The sequence below is a fragment of the Eupeodes corollae genome, chromosome 2 (assembly GCF_945859685.1).
Source record: "Eupeodes corollae chromosome 2, idEupCoro1.1, whole genome shotgun sequence".
In the NCBI taxonomy this organism is placed as follows: domain Eukaryota; kingdom Metazoa; phylum Arthropoda; class Insecta; order Diptera; family Syrphidae; genus Eupeodes; species Eupeodes corollae.
In genome coordinates, this window is record NC_079148.1 from 132,830,968 (window position 1) to 132,849,043 (window position 18,076).

At 38.6% G+C, this 18,076-nt stretch overlaps 2 protein-coding genes across 6 annotated transcripts; one reads left to right on the top strand and one right to left on the bottom strand.

Annotated features, from left to right (window-relative positions):
- Positions 1 to 8,104: 8,104 nt before the first annotated feature.
- On the top strand, positions 8,105 to 10,332 carry LOC129947201 (IST1 homolog). 5 transcript variants are annotated; one of them, XM_056057654.1, is made up of 6 exons: positions 8,106 to 8,398; positions 8,472 to 8,863; positions 8,931 to 9,250; positions 9,329 to 9,391; positions 9,716 to 9,790; positions 9,922 to 10,332. In XM_056057654.1, exons 1-6 carry the CDS (start codon positions 8,217 to 8,219, stop codon positions 10,132 to 10,134), a joined length of 1,245 nt encoding a protein of 414 aa, XP_055913629.1. In that variant the 5' UTR covers positions 8,106 to 8,216; the 3' UTR covers positions 10,135 to 10,332. The 5 variants fall into 5 exon arrangements, with proteins under 5 accessions (XP_055913631.1, XP_055913632.1, XP_055913629.1 ...); XM_056057656.1 differs by lacking the exon at positions 9,716 to 9,790 and having other exon boundaries at positions 8,105 to 8,398; XM_056057657.1 differs by lacking the exon at positions 9,716 to 9,790 and having other exon boundaries at positions 8,105 to 8,398; positions 9,946 to 10,332.
- Positions 10,333 to 15,299: 4,967 nt separating this feature from the next.
- On the bottom strand, positions 15,300 to 16,350 carry LOC129945702 (ribosome maturation protein SBDS). Its single transcript, XM_056055560.1, has 2 exons — positions 16,108 to 16,350; positions 15,300 to 16,036 (listed from the first exon to the last, which is right to left on the bottom strand). The coding sequence occupies exons 1-2, from the start codon at positions 16,236 to 16,238 to the stop codon at positions 15,409 to 15,411; spliced, it is 759 nt and encodes a 252-aa protein (XP_055911535.1). The 5' UTR covers positions 16,239 to 16,350; the 3' UTR covers positions 15,300 to 15,408.
- Positions 16,351 to 18,076: the final 1,726 nt, after the last annotated feature.

The window sequence follows — 18,076 nt, forward strand, 5'->3', positions numbered from 1 at the left end:
CTGTTCAAACAATTTATATTTTATATTAAGTGAATTTATTACACAATTTCGGCAAAACTATTTTGACAGATGTACATCTCTCGCTCTTGTGATAATAATTTATAACTGTTAAAGTTTGAAGAGAGCAAATCGAAAACAAGTTAATAAGAATGTTATAAAAGATCACGTGATGGTCAAACTCAGTCATTTGGATGGTGTTCTGCTGCAGGGCTGCTCTTTTTGTATTCAAAGTGCTATTTTCTTAGTGACAAAAACGGATGTTCTTTTGTAAGCTTGGTAAGTTAAAATAATTTTTTTTCACAAATTTAAAGCATATATCAAAAAGTTGAATTCATTAAGGCTACGATTTGTGCAAAAATGTTTAAAAGGGCAGAACTAAGTATTGAGGTTAGAGCATCTATTGTCGCAAGATTTAATTCCAGCGTGTCTCTTAAACAAATATGCAGAGAACTGAATTTATTAAGACAAATCGTACACTACCAAATAAACAAACATAAAAGAACGAATTCTGTACAAAATCTACCACGGAAGGGTAGAAATTAGAAAACGAAAAACTACTCTAAAAGAAGACAGGCACATTTTGAGAGAATTCACCAAAAATCCTGCATTAACCCCTAAAAGCTTGGAGCTTGAAGTTAAATCCCTCCAAAAGAGTTCCGTTAGTGAAAGACCAATTCGCAGACGTCTCAAAGAATATAATTTAAAGACATATACAATAAAAAAGATACCATTTATTATTCCTAAGAACAAATTAAAAAAATTGCAATTTGCAAGGGAATATGTAAATAAGCCTTTTAGCTTCTGGAACAAAGTTTTATGGACCGATGAAAGTTCCTTTGAGTTTCATGGATCGCATAGAAAGAAATCTGTTTGAATGGGGAAAGAAATGCATACAAAGTTTGCTCCAGTCTTGCAGACCATGTGGTGGATCAGTAATGTTTTGGGGATGCATTTCTGCAAGCGGTCATGGGGACCTAGTCCCAATCGATGGCTCCATGAACCAAAGCAAATATTTAGATGTGCTAAATAAGAACGCATTTCCATCTGGCAATGGACTCATTGGAAACTCTTTCATTTTTCAACAAGATAATGCCCCTTGCCACAAAAGCAAAATGATCACCAAATTTCTGAACGACCCTGACTTAAATGTCATAGAAAATGTATGGGATTACATAAAATTAAACAGGAATTTATCATTGAGTCCCAGGAGGGATGAGACTATTTTTGAGGTGAAAACTCTTTGGGAAGAAATACCTCAAGAAATGCTCCAGAAACTTGTAGAATCAGTTCCAAGACGACTTCAAAAAGTCATAGATGCTAAAGGAGGCTACATTTTCTACTAATTTAACAATAATTTAGTTTTAAGTTCTAAAAATTGTTTTTTTTTTTCTGAGTTAAAATAAAACTGCCAAAATAATTATGCCATTTATTCACTAATTAATCTTATTATAATAAAATAACTGTGCCATCAAACTATCCATTTTTTGCCTAAGATCCGATTCCTATTTCAATTTTGCCAAAAAAATTCTTTGAATATCAAAATAACAAGATATTCACTTTGTCAAAATAGTTATGCCGACCACTGTATTAGAAATTTTGAAAGATATCTATGTAGTACAGATAGAACTATTTCAATAACTTGAGGGGCTATTTTTTTATAATTTTTCTAAAGAAAATGGTCGATCTGCAAAATATATTGACTTTTATACGTTTAGATAAATTATTGATTGACGAATGAAAATGAGTAACCTCAAAAGAGTTCAAGTGGACACCATCATTAGTTTGACTAGGATTTTAGAACATATATTCATGACAATTACAAAATATGATAAATAAGCTGCAGATGGACTTGAAATGTTTTCGAATCCTTTAATCAGTATTGTGTGTATTGAAGTGTACTGAATTGTTCATAATTAAAATAAAACAAACAAAGAACTCCTACGGCAATGACTTTGATCGCAACAGTCGAAATCGAAATCTTAAATTTTTCAGATTTGAGAAAATTCAGTCATAAAGCTGAAAAAGTTTTTATGAATATTTTCTATATAAGTGCTTGGTAAATAAATGCAGGAGTCTCCATACGTTTTGATCGGATTTAAGTAAATCTAACGATCTACAGAAATTTAAATAGCTCTTTCTTGTAGTCACTTACTTTTATCCAAAGTTTTCATGCTTACAAAAAGTATAGTTTCAAGTAATGAAATCACAAAATGCTTTGCTATTTCTTCATTTATGGCCTGAGACCCAACTGTATCAATTTAGTTGCCTGCAACCTTTTAACAAATTTTTAGAATATTTATTTTTTTTTTTACATTTTTGTTCAATTTTTTACAAGAATTTTCTTTTAAGTGTATGAAAACAAATATTAATCAACAAATTAGTACGTTTTTTAATTAAATGCTTTTTAAATTTGGAAAAAAGTAATGAAAACGTCACAGCTGAAAAGCTATTTCGACATCTATATTCACCGTGGCACACGAAAAATGCCATAATTTTTAACATTATATTGCTGTTAATGAAAATTGTTTTGTTGGCAAGGGAAAACAACTAGTCATAGCTGCCTTTTCACACCAAACCCAAAACCGGGTTTTCAGCAAAAAGTTTTCGAAAACCCGTAAATCGTTCACACCGAACATTTACACGTTGTTATTTGACATTTAAATTTATTTAACACCGGCTGTCAAATTTTGTATTGATGACAACATTTCTGAATAAATAGTTTTGTTCTTCTCAAATTTTTTGTGAAAATAAATTGAATTCTAACCAATTCAAATTGATTTTAACTTAACACTTGCTCGTCTCGAAGAACGAACTGAAGTTTTGGGGACGGTTGGAATGGGCTCAAGACATGAATCAACAATAACTACAAGCTCGCTTGGCTACAGCTATCATCTTTGTTTACTTCAACGGGTCCAAAAAATTCACTTAGGAGAAGCTAATTGTCTAGAAAATATATCAGAATAAACAACAAACAAAACTGTTACATAAAAAATTAATTTTATTTTATCTTCTTTCACAACAAATTCAATCCAAAATACTGAGCTTATGACTTTTGCTTCTGTTGGCCAAATGTCCCTTCAAAATTCCTAGTTCCAGATTCGTACCAAAATCACACTCATCCAAAGCGATCACTGAAGCTACAATTTCTCCATGACTATCTCTTTGGTTTCTTCCTTTGAGGACTCGCTTTGCTTGTCCAAAGGACTGAGGATCATGTTTCGATAGCCCATCTGTTGTGGTTTAACTGGAACAACGATTCCCACGTTGTGGAATGTTTTGGCGCTAATTTTCTTAGCCCGCTGCGAGATAGCCTCCACCAGAGATTTTCTTTCATACTTATTCTCCTCGACAAAGGAACTTATCGCCTTTCTCATATCTTCCAAACCCTTGTGATTAAACGGAGTTCCCGGAAAGGTAATAAACGAAAGCGTCACGAAAGCGTGGCGACGAGTTCCCTGGAAACGTTATTACGAACTATGAGCAAGTCTTTCTCCTCCTTGGGGACGTCACGCGAGTAGCCATAGTGAATTCCGGTGCCTCGCGAGCGTTTACAACTCTGGAGGATCATAAAAGAACGGGCAGTGCCGCAAACAGTCGCCAGGCTTTTATCCTCGACGTTTATTTTTTTGTTGCCACGCAGCTCCCCCAAAGTTTCAAACATTTTTAATGATTGCTATAATCAACATGATAAACAAATAATTGCAAGGATTGTTTGAATACTGAGCTTAACTTTTTCTTAAGGCCACACAATATATTTGAAAGCTTTATGCATTAACCTACTATAAATATGAACCACTAGTAGTCAAATTGCCCTGGTGTCATTTATTGTTTAACTCTCTAGCCCTTCTGTAGGTTGAGCTGAAATATGAAGAAACTTTTTATTTTATTTTGTCAAACTTGATAAGAATAGATGTCCTTAGTTCCTTAAAAAAAAATATTGAGGCAAAGAAAACAATAATTATATTTTTGTCCACCAAACCTACAAGAGATAGGGTAGCTGAATAGACGGACTAACTATTAAGGGGGATTATCTGTGGAAATATGAAACAATTAGGTGTGCAAATGAAACTATGTCAATGGTTTTATGACCAAAAGTAATAATTATCTCAATTTTAAAGTTATGAAACTTTTGTTCAAATGGTAGACATGTGCATTCAAGAGGACACAAGCGTCCATAGGTTTTTTCTTAAAACCAACCTCTGTCTATCAACTCCTACTCTCACCTCCACGTGGTGAACATCGGGTGCCTAGTACCTCAACTGGAGATTGGGTTCCAACCCCAGTGGAAAGTTGTTGGGGGCAGCAAACGAGAGAGGTGGGGAGAGGTGTTTCCACTAAGGCACCTCTCCTTATCCAAACGGCAGCGGAGGAATTCCCGAGATGGAATCAACGGTGGCGTCTTCAGTTCCAGTAAGGTTGAACTACTTAGTGAACACCTTATAGGGCTTCTTCGACTTATTCGGAGCCCAGGCCTGTAAGGAGCGGTTTTATCCGGCTCCCCATCCTTGGAGTTATACTTAGGATCTGGCCCTCCAGGTTGGAGGTTGTGCGTCGGGGTGACTTCCTGGCCACGTAAAAGCTTTCAAAGTTGCGAAGCACCAACAAGCCTCGGATACGGACAGATTGACTGTTGACAACCAACGCAAACGAATAAAGGACAACGAACTTCGGATATGCACGTGGAATGTTAGGTCCCTTAACAGACCACGTGCGGCCGAAGAATTAGCGGAGGCCCTAGAACGATATAAAGCAGATATCACCGCCATCCAGGAAATACGATGGGATGGGCCGGGCAAAAAGAGGATGAAAAACTGCGATATTTACTATGGTGACTGCTACCACGAAAACCAACAGCGCTTATTTGGATGCGGATTCGTCATTGGAGCCAGACTTAGGCAAGAATGAGCGCCTCATGACCATACGCATCAAGGCTAAATTCGGCAACATTAGCCTGATATGCGCGCACGCCCCCACAGAAGAGAAAGACGACAACACCAAAGATATGTTCTTCGAGCTCTTAGACAAAACATATGAGCAGTGCCCTAGCTACGATATTAAAATAGTCCTGGGCGATTTTAATGCCAAGCTAGGAAGGGAAGACATCTTTGGTGGAATAATCGGGAAAAACAGCCTGCACGACAACACTTCCGATAATGGATTCAGGCTCATAGATTTTGCTGCGGGGCGAAACGTCATGGTAGCCAGTACGCGTTTTCCACACCTCAACATCCACAAAGGAACTTGGACTTCTCCAGATCAATCTACCGTCAACCAGATTGACCATATTGCGATCGACGCCAGACACGCTTCCAGCATTATGGATGTACGAACTTTCCCAGGAGCTAACATCGACTCGGATCACTACCTCGTTGTAGCCAGGGTAGCACTTCGGATTTCCAGACCCAAGGCAAAACACGGAGGTGCTGGGAGAAGATACAACGTCGAACGGCTACAATCGCCAGAGATCGCCAAATCCTTTTCCGACCGAGTGACAAGTAACCTCTCTCGAAGTTCTCTGCCGCCAACACAATGTATCGAAAACCAGTGGCAACATTGCCAAGATGCTATCAGAGAAGCCGCCTCTGATGTTCTGGGTTTCAAACAGCCACCAACAAGGAACCCCTGGTTTGATGAGGAATGTCGGCAGGCAAATGCAGCCAAACAACAGGCACGCAAAGCGGCGCTGCATAAAAGGACGAGAGCTGCTCGTGAGCTCTATGAGCAGAAGAGGCGAGAGGAACGCCGACTTTTCAGAAGGAAAAAGAGAGGGCATGAGAAGCGTGCGGTCGAAGATGTTGAGAGGTATAAAAGCAGGAATGAGGTTCGAAAGTTTTATGAACAGGTGAAACGAAATTCACAGGTACATAAACCTAGAACCGAAGGCTGCAAAGACGAAAGTGGAAACATCATAGTGGAACCGCAGTCAATGCTGAGGATATGGAAGGACCACTTCTGCAGACTGTATAACGGCGATGAAGAACTGAATTCCGCTGTCAGGCAGGATGACCCATTCGATATAGACGACGAAAGCCAACAATCCCGTCCTCCCGACTTAGACGAAGTAAAGATTGCCATATCTAAGTTAAAGTCTAATAAAGCCGCTGGAGCAGATGGCTTGAATGCCGAGCTCTTTAAAGCAGCTGGAGATAAGTTGGTTAGGAGCATGCACCAACTTATCTGTAAGATATGGTCGGAAGAAAACATGCCCGATGAATGGAACCTCAGTATTGTTTGCCCGATCCTGAAAAAAGGAGACCCTCTAAACTGCACCAACTATAGAGGAATAAGTCTACTTAACATCGCCTATAAAATCTTCTCTGCGATAATATGTGAACGTCTAAAGCCCATCGTCAACAACCTGATAGGTCCTTATCAGTGTGGTTTTAGACCAGGAAAGTCCACAGTTGATCAAATATTCACATTACGGCAGATCCTGGAAAAAACTCAAGAGCACCAAATCGACACCCACCATCTTTTCATCGATTTCAAGGCCGCATATGACAGCATCTTCAGGGACGAGCTGTATAGAGCCATGTCTAGTTTTGGCATCCCTGCCAAACTCGTCCGTTTGTGCGAGATGACCATGGAGAATTCACGCTGCTCCATAAAGGTTGGAAACAACTTAACAGAACCTTTTGATGTCAAAAAAGGTTTTAGACAAGGTGATGCGCTGTCATGCGATTTTTTTAACATCGTGCTTGAAAGAATAGTGCAGAGCTCACACGTCAACACTAGAGGCACTATCTTTCAAAAGTCTGTCCAATTACTGGCATATGCTGATGACATTGACATAATCGGAAGAACTCAGCGTGATGTCAATGGGGCTTTTGTGAGTATTGAGGCAGAGGCGGCAAAAATGGGTTTAACGGTTAATGAGGGCAAAACAAAGTACATGCTGTCGTCTAGAAAGGACATACAACACCGACGTTTTGGTCAAAACGTCACAATCGACAGACGTACCTTTGAGGTAGTCAAGGACTTCGTCTACCTAGGCTCCGCTGTAAACGCAGAAAACAACACCAGCGCTGAGATCAAACGCAGAATAACTCTTGCTAACCGCTGTTTCTTTGGACTAAGAAAGCAATTGAGTAGTAATGTCCTCTCTCGAGGGACCAAAGTGTTGCTATATAAGACCCTTATCATCCCCGTCCTGCTATACGGTGCAGAAGCATGGACCATGACAAAAGCGGATGAAAGCACCTTGGGTCGCTTCGAGAGAAAAGTTCTTCGTGTGATCTACGGTCCCGTATGCATCGAAGGGGAGTGGAGGAGAAGATGGAACGACGAACTGTACGGGCTGTACAGTGACGTAGACTTAGCAAGAAGAGTAAAAGTCCAACGACTAAGATGGCTGGGTCACGTAGAGCGCATGGAAACCAATGCTCCGGCCCGGAAAGTCTTCGAATCCGTACCCACAGGACAGCGCAGTAGAGGAAGACCGCGGATCAGGTGGCGCGCACAAGTGGAAGGTGACCTCACCCAACTTGGAGCGCGAAACTGGAGACATCTAGCTAGGGACCGAGCTAGATGGAGAAGTTTGTTGGGTGAGGCCCTAGTTCACACAGGACTGTAGCGCCACCTTAAGTAAGTAAGTAAGAAACTTTTATTTTTGTTTAAATTAATTACTCACGCTAAAACAGTTTATTTTGACATTTTTCCCAGTTTATTTTTTAATGATGCCATACTTGAATTTTGTATGTCTTCTAGTCTTCAAATGTAAAAGAAACTTTGCTAAAACTTACCTTACAGGGGTAAATCATCCACCATACTATACATACCTCCTTGTTTGTACGCCTCATAATCTATTGAAAAGCTTGTTGTAAAGTTTAATATGAATTAAAAACAATTTAACGGTGTTTCTCACAGCAATATTTTAAAAGTATTCTATAAACACCCTCTTTAAAAAAAAAGATACAAATTCTAAGCGTAATGAAAAGTCGCCCTAAACTAAAAACTATTGACAGCTCTAAGTTGCAGAGTGCTTTGTAATTATAGAATGATCCTACAAACAAACCTTTTATGTTATTAGGAAATTCTTGTCTCCCAAATTTCTCGAATCAAACATACTTTGTTGACTCATGTGTGTGACTCAGCCAACTGTCAATCTGCTGATTATTTTCATATTTTGTTGTTTGTTCTTGTCTTGTTCTGGAATTTCATAATTATTGTCCTCTGTTTTTCTACTTAACAAAATAATTTTAAAAAAAACCACTAAAATGTTTTCAAGTGGTCCAAATTATACAAAACTTAAGACGAATCTGCGTCTAGCATTGAATCGTCTTAAATTGCTAGAAAAGAAAAAAGCCGAGCTAGCTCAAAAAGCACGCAAAGAAATAGCTGACTACCTTGCAACTGGGAAAACTGAACGGGCCAAAATAAGGGTGGAACATATAATTAGGTAAAAAATAACAAAGAAGATTTTACTACGTAGGTACTTCATATTCAAATTCACACTTAAAAATCTACTTTAGGGAAGACTATTTGGTAGAGGCAATGGAAATTGTTGAAATGTATTGCGACTTGTTACTCGCTCGTTTCGGTCTGGTAACTCAAATGAAGGAACTCGACGATGGAATTGCCGAAGCTGTTTATAGTTTGGTTTGGGTGTCAATGCGTCTACAGAGTGACATTAACGAATTGAAGGTCATATCAGATGTTTTCATTCATAAATATGGTCCAGTGTTCACGGAGAGGGCACGAACAGCCACCGGGGAACATCATGTCTCCGAGAAGCTTATGCATAAACTAAACATTCAAGCTCCACCTAAGCTTCTGGTGGAAAAGTATTTGATTGAAATTGCTAAAAACTACAATATCGAGTATGAACCAGATCCACAAGTAATGCAGGAGGACAATAAACCAGGTAGGGTAAACTGTATGTATTTGACAGTGCCTCACAACTCAAGGGCTCTTATTTTTTATATATGTAGGTGACCAAAACTATCTGATTGACTTATCAGACAGAAACAACTTAGACGGAGGTCCACCACCTCCGCATGTTGGATTCATTGGCTATCCGAACATGCCACAACTTCCGCAGATGCCTGAGCCACCTTCTACAAAGCCGTTCAACTATCCACCTCCTTATGGTGGCGGTGGAGGAGGAGGAGGAGGAAGTGGTGGTGTTGCAGGTGGCTTTTCGAACCCAGGTCCATCTGGTCCTCCACCATTTGCTTACAACATTCCACCCAATCCATCTCAAGGCAGCTCTGAAAAGAAGGATCTAAATATCAATTCCGATTTTCACCAAGTAAGTTATCACAGCTCTGTTGTTTGTTTTATGGTTTAAAGGTGTTCATTTATTATTAATTAACTTAACACACTTTAGAGGGAAAGCAATAATTTCCCTGATTCAAGCCCCAAAAATGGGAGCCCTGATGATAATCTATTGGTATGTAGATTTAATGATTTCACTAAACTGTTGGTATATACGTATTTTCTTTTTCTTATCTTGTATTTTCTTGAAATGCTTTCCTAACTTGTCTGGTAAAAATATTGCTTGTAAGTGAGAAAAATTAAACAACGCTCTGCAGTCTAGATTTAAGTTTTCAAACCAAAAAAACATCTTGTCCTGTGATCCGTAAACGTTAACGTTTCTTCTACTTCCATTGCACGACTTTTTATTGTTTGTATGTCTTCATTTTAATTTAACTTTTGTTTTGTTTGACCAGTTTTGTGTTTTTTTCAATTTTTTGTTTTGTTTTCCTTTTAACAGCAAGAGAAAAATAATTCTTTACTACCCGATGCACCTCCACCCCGCTACTCATCTCTAGACCCCTATAATTTACAGGTAGTTTTTTTTTTAAGTTTTTGCTTGATTTTCTTTTAAGTTTTAACTTTGTCCCTAACTCAACTGCAATACATTTATTTTCCTCTAAAACTTAGAGATGCATAGTAACGGTGTATAAAATTGTTTTGTAGAACTCATCTAAACCTAAACCACAGCCAAGAGGTAAGAACATAACCGGACCTAGTGCTCCATCACCAACGAATATGGATATGCCCAATCTACCGAATGTTCCAGCTGATTTACCTGATGTCCCCAATGATGATGGTGGAAAGAAATCCGATGACGATGATATTGACTTTGATTATTTGTCACGTCGGTTTGAAGAACTAAAAAAGATGAAATAAGAGAGGTTGTCTTCGATTACGTTTTGATTTGAGATTTATTTGTTTTGCTGTTGTTCAGTGATGCTCCAACTATATACATAGATACATTATATATATATATCTGTTTCAAGTGAAATAATTATTAATTTGAAATGCAATTTAATACTTTTAAAGTTTTTGTGTAAAATAAAATAAGTTCAAAAGGCATTTGAAAGATAAGATTTTGTTTTGTTCAAGTGGAGTATGACAAATCGTCGAGGAAATTGTACTCATTTGGCGTTTATTTAAAGACATTTGTCTAAGATAGGAGTTCATTCGGTAGAAGAAAGGTCTTCTATCAGGTTTCTAGTTGTATGATCGTATATGAGACTTCTTACTCTTGTGCAGGTCCGGACAAAGCATATGTGCAAGATGTGCAAATGGTCAGGGCGCACTATTCTGGGGGCGCAGTACCAGGAGAAAGAACATGTTATCTGATCTGTCCAAGTTATCTCTTGCGCACTAACTAACATCACTCTCATTGTTGCATTCAATGAAAATTTTACTCAAGATATAGCAGAACTAAAAATCCTACTTACCTAATTTCAAAGTATTTCACTCTGTTCTTACAAAAGAATAAATGAAAAAATCCCAACACAAAAAAGTTCTATGCCACCTCATATGTGCAATATTTGTTTCATGCACACTGAGTCCCAAAATTAACACAGAGAGTATGACAAAGCAAAATAGCTGTTGGGGGCAGCAAACGAGAGAGGGAGGGAGAGGTGTTTCCACTAAGGCACCTCTCCTTAACCAGACGGCAGCGGACGAATTCTCGAGATGGAATCAACGTCTACAGTTCCAGTAAGGTTGAACTACTTGGTAAACACCTTATAGGGCTTCTTCGACTTATTCTTATATAGGTACTTAGGATCTGGCCCTCCAGGTTGGGGGTTGTGCGCCGGGGTGACTTCCTGGCCACGTAAAAAATACCTTAAGTTTCGAAGCACCAACAAGCCTCGGATACGGACGGATTCACTGTTGACAACCCACGCAAACGAAATAAGGACAACGAACTTCGGATCTGTACGTGGAATGTTAGGTCCCGTAACGGACCACGTGCAGCTGAACAATTAGCGGAAGCCCTACACTTCTGCAAGGCAGATATTAACGCCATCCAAGAAGTGCGATGGGATGGACGGGGCAAACGCAAACTAAAAGACTGCGATATATACTACGGCGACTGTTACCGAGAACAAAGACAGCGACTATTTGGGTGTGGATTTGTTGTTGGAGCGAGCGCATCACGACAATCCGCATTAAGGCTGAATTCGCCAACATAAGCCCAATATGCGCGCATGCCCCAACAGAGGAGAAAGATGAAGACACCAAAGACATATTTTTCTAGCTCTTGGACAAGACATATGAGCAGTGCCCTATCGATGACATTAAAATTTTCTTAGGAGATTTGAATGCCAAGCTAGGAAGAGAAGACATCTTTGGTGGCACAATCGGGAGATACAGCCTGCACAACACCACATCCGACAATGGATTCAGGTTGATAGATTTCGCTGCGGGGCGAGACGTTCTGGTAGCTAGTACGCAGTTCACACATCTTAATATCCACAAGGGGACATGGAAATCTCCTGATCAATCAACCGTCAACCAGATTGACCACATTGCGATCGACGCACGACACTTCTCCAGTATATATGAAGTCCGAACTTTCCGAGAGGCCAACTTCGACCACTACTTTGTTGTAGCCAACGTACGGCTACGGATATCCCGATCCAAAGCAAAACAAGGAAGTACTGTGAGAAGATTCGACGTTAGACGGCTACAATCGCAAGAGACTATCATGTCCTTTTCCGATCGAGTCTCTAGTAACCTCTTAAGGAGTCCTATGCTGCCTGCATTAGGCATTGTAAGCCAATGGCAACATTGCCTTGCAGCCATCAGATACGCCGCCTCTGAAGTGCTAGTATTCATTCGGCCACCACAGCGAAACCGATTGTTTGACGACGAATGCCGGCAAGAGCACGCAGCGAAACAACAGGCATACAAAACTGCACTGCACAAAAGACTAGAGCTGCTCGCGAGCTCTACGAGCAGAAGAGGAGAGGGGGACACCAGCTTCTTAAATGGAAAAATAGAGAGGCTGAGAAGCGCGCGATCGAGGAGATAGAGGGATGTCGCAACAGGAATGAGGTTCGTAAATTTTACCAAAAGGTTAAAAAAACCTCCCAAATATACCAGGCACGAACCGAAGCCTGTAGAAACGATCAGGGGAACATCGTAGTAGAACCACAGTCGATGCTGAGAATATGGAAAGATCACTTCTCCAAATTATATAAGGCGATGACGAACCGAATTCCGCTGTAAGGGAGATAGAACCACTTAACCTCGGCGACGCAGATCAACAATTTCCTGCCTGACCTTGACGAAGTGAAGATAGCTATATCTAAACTTAAGTCAAACAAAGCTGCTGGAGCTGACGGCATCGCTGCCGAACTATTTAAAGCAGCAGGCGATGACTTGGTACGGAGCATGCACCAACTCATCTGCAAAATATGGTCGGAAGAAAGCATGCCCGATGAGTGGAATCTCAGCATAGTGTGTCCGATACATAAGAAAGGAGACCCTCTAAACTGCGCCAACTACAGAGGCATCAGTCTCCTTAACATTGCGTATAAGATCCTCTCTGCCGTATTTTGTGAACGTCTGAAGCCATTCGTCAACAACCTGATTGGTCCTTATCAGTGTGGCTTCAGACCCAGGAAAGTCCACTATCGACCAAATATTCACACTACGGAAAATCTTGGAAAAAACCCAGGAACTTCAAATCGATACCCGCCATCTCTTTATCGATTTTAAAGCCGCGTATGACAGCATCTACAGAGAAGAGCTCTACCGAGCAATGTCTAGTTTTGGCATCCCTGTCAAACTTATCCGTTTGTGCAGAAAGACGATGGAGAATGCAAGCTGCTCTATCAAGGTCGGAAAAGATCTTACCGATGCATTTGATGTCAAAAAAGGTTTAGACAAGGCGATGCACTGTCATGCGAATTCTTCAACATCGTTCTGGAAAGAATTGTGCAAAACTCAACCGTCAACACTAGAGGCACAATCCTCCAAAGGTCCATCCTATTAATCGGATACGCAGATGATATTGATATACTTGAAAGATAAAAGCGTGATGTCAGTGGAGCGTTTTTGACCATTGAAGATGGGTTTAGTGGTCAATGAGGGCAAGACCAAGTATATGCTGTCATCAAAAAAGGACACTGAACAACGACGTCTTGGACAAAACGTCACCATGGACAGCTATAACTTTGAGGTAGTTAAGGACTTTGTCTACCTAGGCACCGATATTTACACAGACAACGACACCAGCGCTGAAATCAAACGAAGAATAACTCTTGCAAATCGCTGCTTCTTTGGGCTTAGAAGGCAATTAAGAAGTAAAGTCCTCTCTCGAGCATCTTAAATCACCATCTATAAGACACTCATCATCCCGGTTCTCATTTATGGCGCTGAGGCCTGTCTAAGAAAGATGAAAGCGTCTTAGGATGCTTCGAGAGAAAAATTCTTCGGGTGATTTTTGGTCCCGTACGCATAGATGGAGAATGGAGGAGAATATATAACAACGAACTGTACGGGCTGTACTGTGACACTGACCTAGTTAACAGAATTAAAGTTCAACGGCTTAGATGGCTAGGTCATGTAGAGCAAAGGGATATCAACGCTGAAGCCGGGATAGTCTTCGAATCCAATCCCGAGAGACGGCACAGTTGAGAAAGCCCGCGACTCAGGTGGCGCACTCAGGTGGGTGAAGATTTTCAACCAACTTGGAGTGCGAAACTGGAGACAGCTAGCTAGGGACTGAGCTGGCTGGAGACGAATGTAGGTTGAGGCCCAGGTCCGCCCCGGACTGTAGCGCCACCTTAAGTAAGTAAGAAGTAAGATATGACCGCAACGTGGCTGAATCAGTTGATTTTAGACACGCTTGAATTACATGGAATTTTAAAAAGTAACTGTCGAAGCCAAAGTTATGATAATGGTTCAAATATGATAGGAAAAGAAGCGGGTGTTCAGAATCTCATTCGAACCCTGGAACCAAGAGCAATGTTCGTTCCATGTTGCTCGCATTCCTTAAATTTAGTGGTTAATGATGCTGCTCATTATATGCAGTCAAATTTTGATACAATTCAATGTTTGTATGACTTTTTTTTCAAGTTCCGAAACGAGGTGAGATATTTATGAGAAAAAAATTCCAATTCTTACTTTGAAACCCCTTTCTGAGACTGGATGGGAGAGCAGGTTAGAAGCATTGAGGCCTTTAAAAACAAATTTAGAAGAAACACATGACGCCCTTATAGAAATAGGAAATCAAGAGGCAAACAACATTGCAGAATCGTTAGGAAATAAAATTTTCGATTTTACATTTATTTGCTGCCTGCAAATTTGGGTAAAAGTAAGTAAATATTTGCAAAAGTCCGTCCGTTAATCTGTCAACTGGTATAAAAGTTTTAGAAAATACAAAAAAAAAACAGTTTAATTTTAATGCGTTCCGATGAAAAAATGTACGTGCTTCATGCCTTAATTTGCAGAATGTTATAATTTTAGGTAGTTTTAAGGATTTAGATGGAGAAGGATTGTTTCAAGAGTTAACGGTAATATCCCCGACTACACCACAAAGCTCAAGTTAGGTGTGTTAAATTTAATTTTTATTTAAAACCTTGAAGATTTTGCTCCGAATTTAGTAATTGCTCTCCAAATCCCTAATACAATCCCGGCCACAGTAGCTTCAGGAGAACGTAGTATTTCTTAACTTAAAATTATTACAAATTATCTTAGAACAACCATGACTCAAGACAGATTGGTAGACTTATCTATAACGTCCATTGAAAAGGAATTATTAGATTCTTTAAACTTTGATGATCATTTCTGAATTTGCAAAATGTAAGGCCAGAAAAGTAAGCTTGCAAGTTTAAACGTGTCCCCTCTAATCAAAAAACACACTGAATGTCTGAAAGTCTACCTCCTGGGTAATGTGGGAAAGGCTTATATAAAAAGGAGCGCCTTCTACTGAACTTGCACAGGGCGCAAGATTGCCTGGGGTCGGCCCTGCTCTTGTGGGAAATGAGAGGAATTCATATCACTGCTGTTTTCATTTGAATTAAACCTCGAAATAAAAGACAGTAAAATATTTATAATAATGCAATTTTTATTGTTGTAACAAAATTATTTAAAAAAATATATAAACGTATAAACGAGAACATTTGCAGTACAAAAACGGAGAATAAATCAACGAATCTAAAAAATTTCTTCACTCTCGACGACTTCTTTGAGTTCCAACAACTCAACAAGTCCTTTGCCTTTCGAAGCAGTCCTAACCAGTTCATCGATATTTCTATAATTGCCAGGATCAATAAGTAAGACAAGATTCAATGTTGAATCTTCCCATTCTTCATTCTCGACACGCGTGGCTAATTTCACAAGAGCATCCTTCGATTTTGCGGCATCTTTGCCTGGAAAAGTCACCTTAACCTTCATTCTTGATCGATCAAGTGGAAATTGTTGTTCTTTAAGCAATTTAATTGCTTCCAGTGTTTGTTGTTTTGTGTTCTTGTTCAATTTCACCGAGAAATGTGCTTCTTTGAGAGACTTCTCGATAATCGTACTCGGATATGGACGTCGTGTTTCAGGATTAACGCACAATGCAGCCACACTATTGACTACACTATTAAACTGTGTATCCATGGCTGATTGTCTTTCTTTATCTGAAATTTGCAATTCTCCCTTGCTTAGGATTTCTTTGCAAATTTCAGTTTCATCGGATTTGCCAAATGCTTTGATGAGTTCATCTTTTTTGGCTGCTTGACCTTTTGAGACGTTTGTGAAGACGGTGTGGGTTTGTAGAACCTCGTCGATGTCCTTTTCACTAAAATTATTATTATTTTTTTAATTTCAATGTTAAAAAAGTGTAAAAAAATTAATTAACTTTCTACTTACACATTACTTCTCCATGATAAAACTTTGTTTTTATAACAAGCAATTTCGAAACGTTTTCCACCTTTTTTCAAGCGAACAATTGCAACATTTGTCAAACGAATTTGATTAGTTGGTGTAAATATTTTCGACATTTTTTTTTCTCAATTAAATAATAATTTTCGTATTAATTTAATGCAACGCACTTAAGGTATTTTTATTTTTGTGAAAATATTTTTGTTTTTGATTTATCGGTTTGAGATTTTATTCCGAAACTCCGAAATGTCAAATTTGACAGTGGGGTATGACATTGCCATGAATATGGAAGAAGAAAATGGATGCATTCAAACTTTTATGTCTGAATTGGTAGTTGTAAGCTGGCCTCAAATTCAGAAGTGCCAACTATATTCTTATGAACTTTCGAATAAAAGAGGAACTACGTAGCGTATAAATTATTAATATGCAATTCCCAAAATAGCGTTTAGACTTTTGTTCCTCTTTCTTATTCATTTCAAAATTCATCATCAGTGGGCACATGATTCTTTCGATTGAAGTAAAAACTTCGGCAAGTATTTTTGACGTGGTTTATTGTGGAAGTCCAGCGTTCTTGTCACCATCGATTTGGTTTTGGTAACCTCATGTTGCCAAAAACTTCAATGCTACTGATAACTTAATGACAATCGAAACAATATTTTGTCTTTTGCGAGTCATGCCAGATGATATTGTGTTAAGTAAAGTAAGAACATAAATCCGTTTTGGGAAAGAAGATAAAATAAAGAAACAACCAATAGCCTTTTCACACCAAACCCAAACCCGGGTTTTCGGCAAAACGTTTTCGAAAACCAGAAAAACGTTCACACCGAACTTTTAAACGTTTCATTTGTCATTTAAATTTGTTTAACACCGGCTTTCAAATTTTGGAAATTTGTGAGTAAAAGGTTATGACTATAGCTTCTTCTAAAATTATTTGTGAAAATAAAATGAATTATAACCAATTCAAATTGAGCCGCAGAACTTTCGATATACTATGCAATAGGTAGGTAGATACTTATCCAGTAAATTTTCAGGAAGACAAAGATTTAGATTTAGATTTAGATTTAGATTTATTCATTGAATGCATACACAGTAAGACGTACATCTTATAATATTAGTGATATGCTAAAATACAAAACATAAAATAGTTAACAGGCTACTTCAAAGATGAATTTATATAAATTTTTTGAGTTTAAATAAAATTTAATTTAATTTAATTAATAATTAATAATCTCATTCTTTAAATTCAAATTGATTTATTCAGTTAAAATTACAATTAGTATATAATATTTATGTACATATGTATATTTATACAAATTTTTGTAGTTCAGTTCGTTATTTAAAAACATGTAATATAAAATTCGTACATATTAATCTCAACTCTCAACTTTATGCGAGGTTCTTTGAAAATTAGGCACTTTGAAAATGACTTCGGAGTTCTAATCGAAACCTAGTTTCTCCATTTAAAGTTTTCAAGTTTCTAGGCAGAAGATTCCACAGACGAATAGCGTAAACAAAAAATTGTTGTTCAGAGGTACGACAGGAATAATGAGGGTGCATAAGCATTAAGGATCTGCTTGAGGAACTGAATTGAATCCTATTATATAAACTAGAAGGTTGTTGCGTGTTTATTATGTTACAGAGTAGGAGTAGAGTCCTGTACCGCATGAGATGATCAAAGGAAAAGTTGTAAATTTGGCGTGAAAATTCCGAAATACGATCAAAACGACGTAGACCAAAAATGTAGCGAGCTATGTTATTAAAGGCGACATTCAATTTCCTTCTACTGTTGGCATCACAGTTGCTAAAAACTTCGCAACCATAAGTTAATATTGGGATCACAATCGTTTTGGCAATCATCATCCGAGTGTTCAAGGGCGTAAAATGTTGTGACGACCATAACATTCTAAGAACCCCATAAACCTTACCCACCGCCACATTGATATGGCTGTCCCAAGTA

Coding starts and splice junctions, on each gene's coding strand:
- LOC129947201 (XM_056057654.1), top strand. CDS start 8,217: ATGTTTTCAAGTGGTCCAAATTATACAAAACTTAAGACGAATCTGCGT. Junction 8,864..8,930: donor GCAGGAGGACAATAAACCAG/GTAGGGTAAACT, acceptor TTATATATGTAG/GTGACCAAAACTATCTGATT. Junction 9,392..9,715: donor GCCCTGATGATAATCTATTG/GTATGTAGATTT, acceptor TCCTTTTAACAG/CAAGAGAAAAATAATTCTTT.
- LOC129945702 (XM_056055560.1), bottom strand. CDS start 16,238: ATGTCGAAAATATTTACACCAACTAATCAAATTCGTTTGACAAATGTT. Junction 16,037..16,107: donor TTATCATGGAGAAGTAATGT/GTAAGTAGAAAG, acceptor TAATAATTTTAG/TGAAAAGGACATCGACGAGG.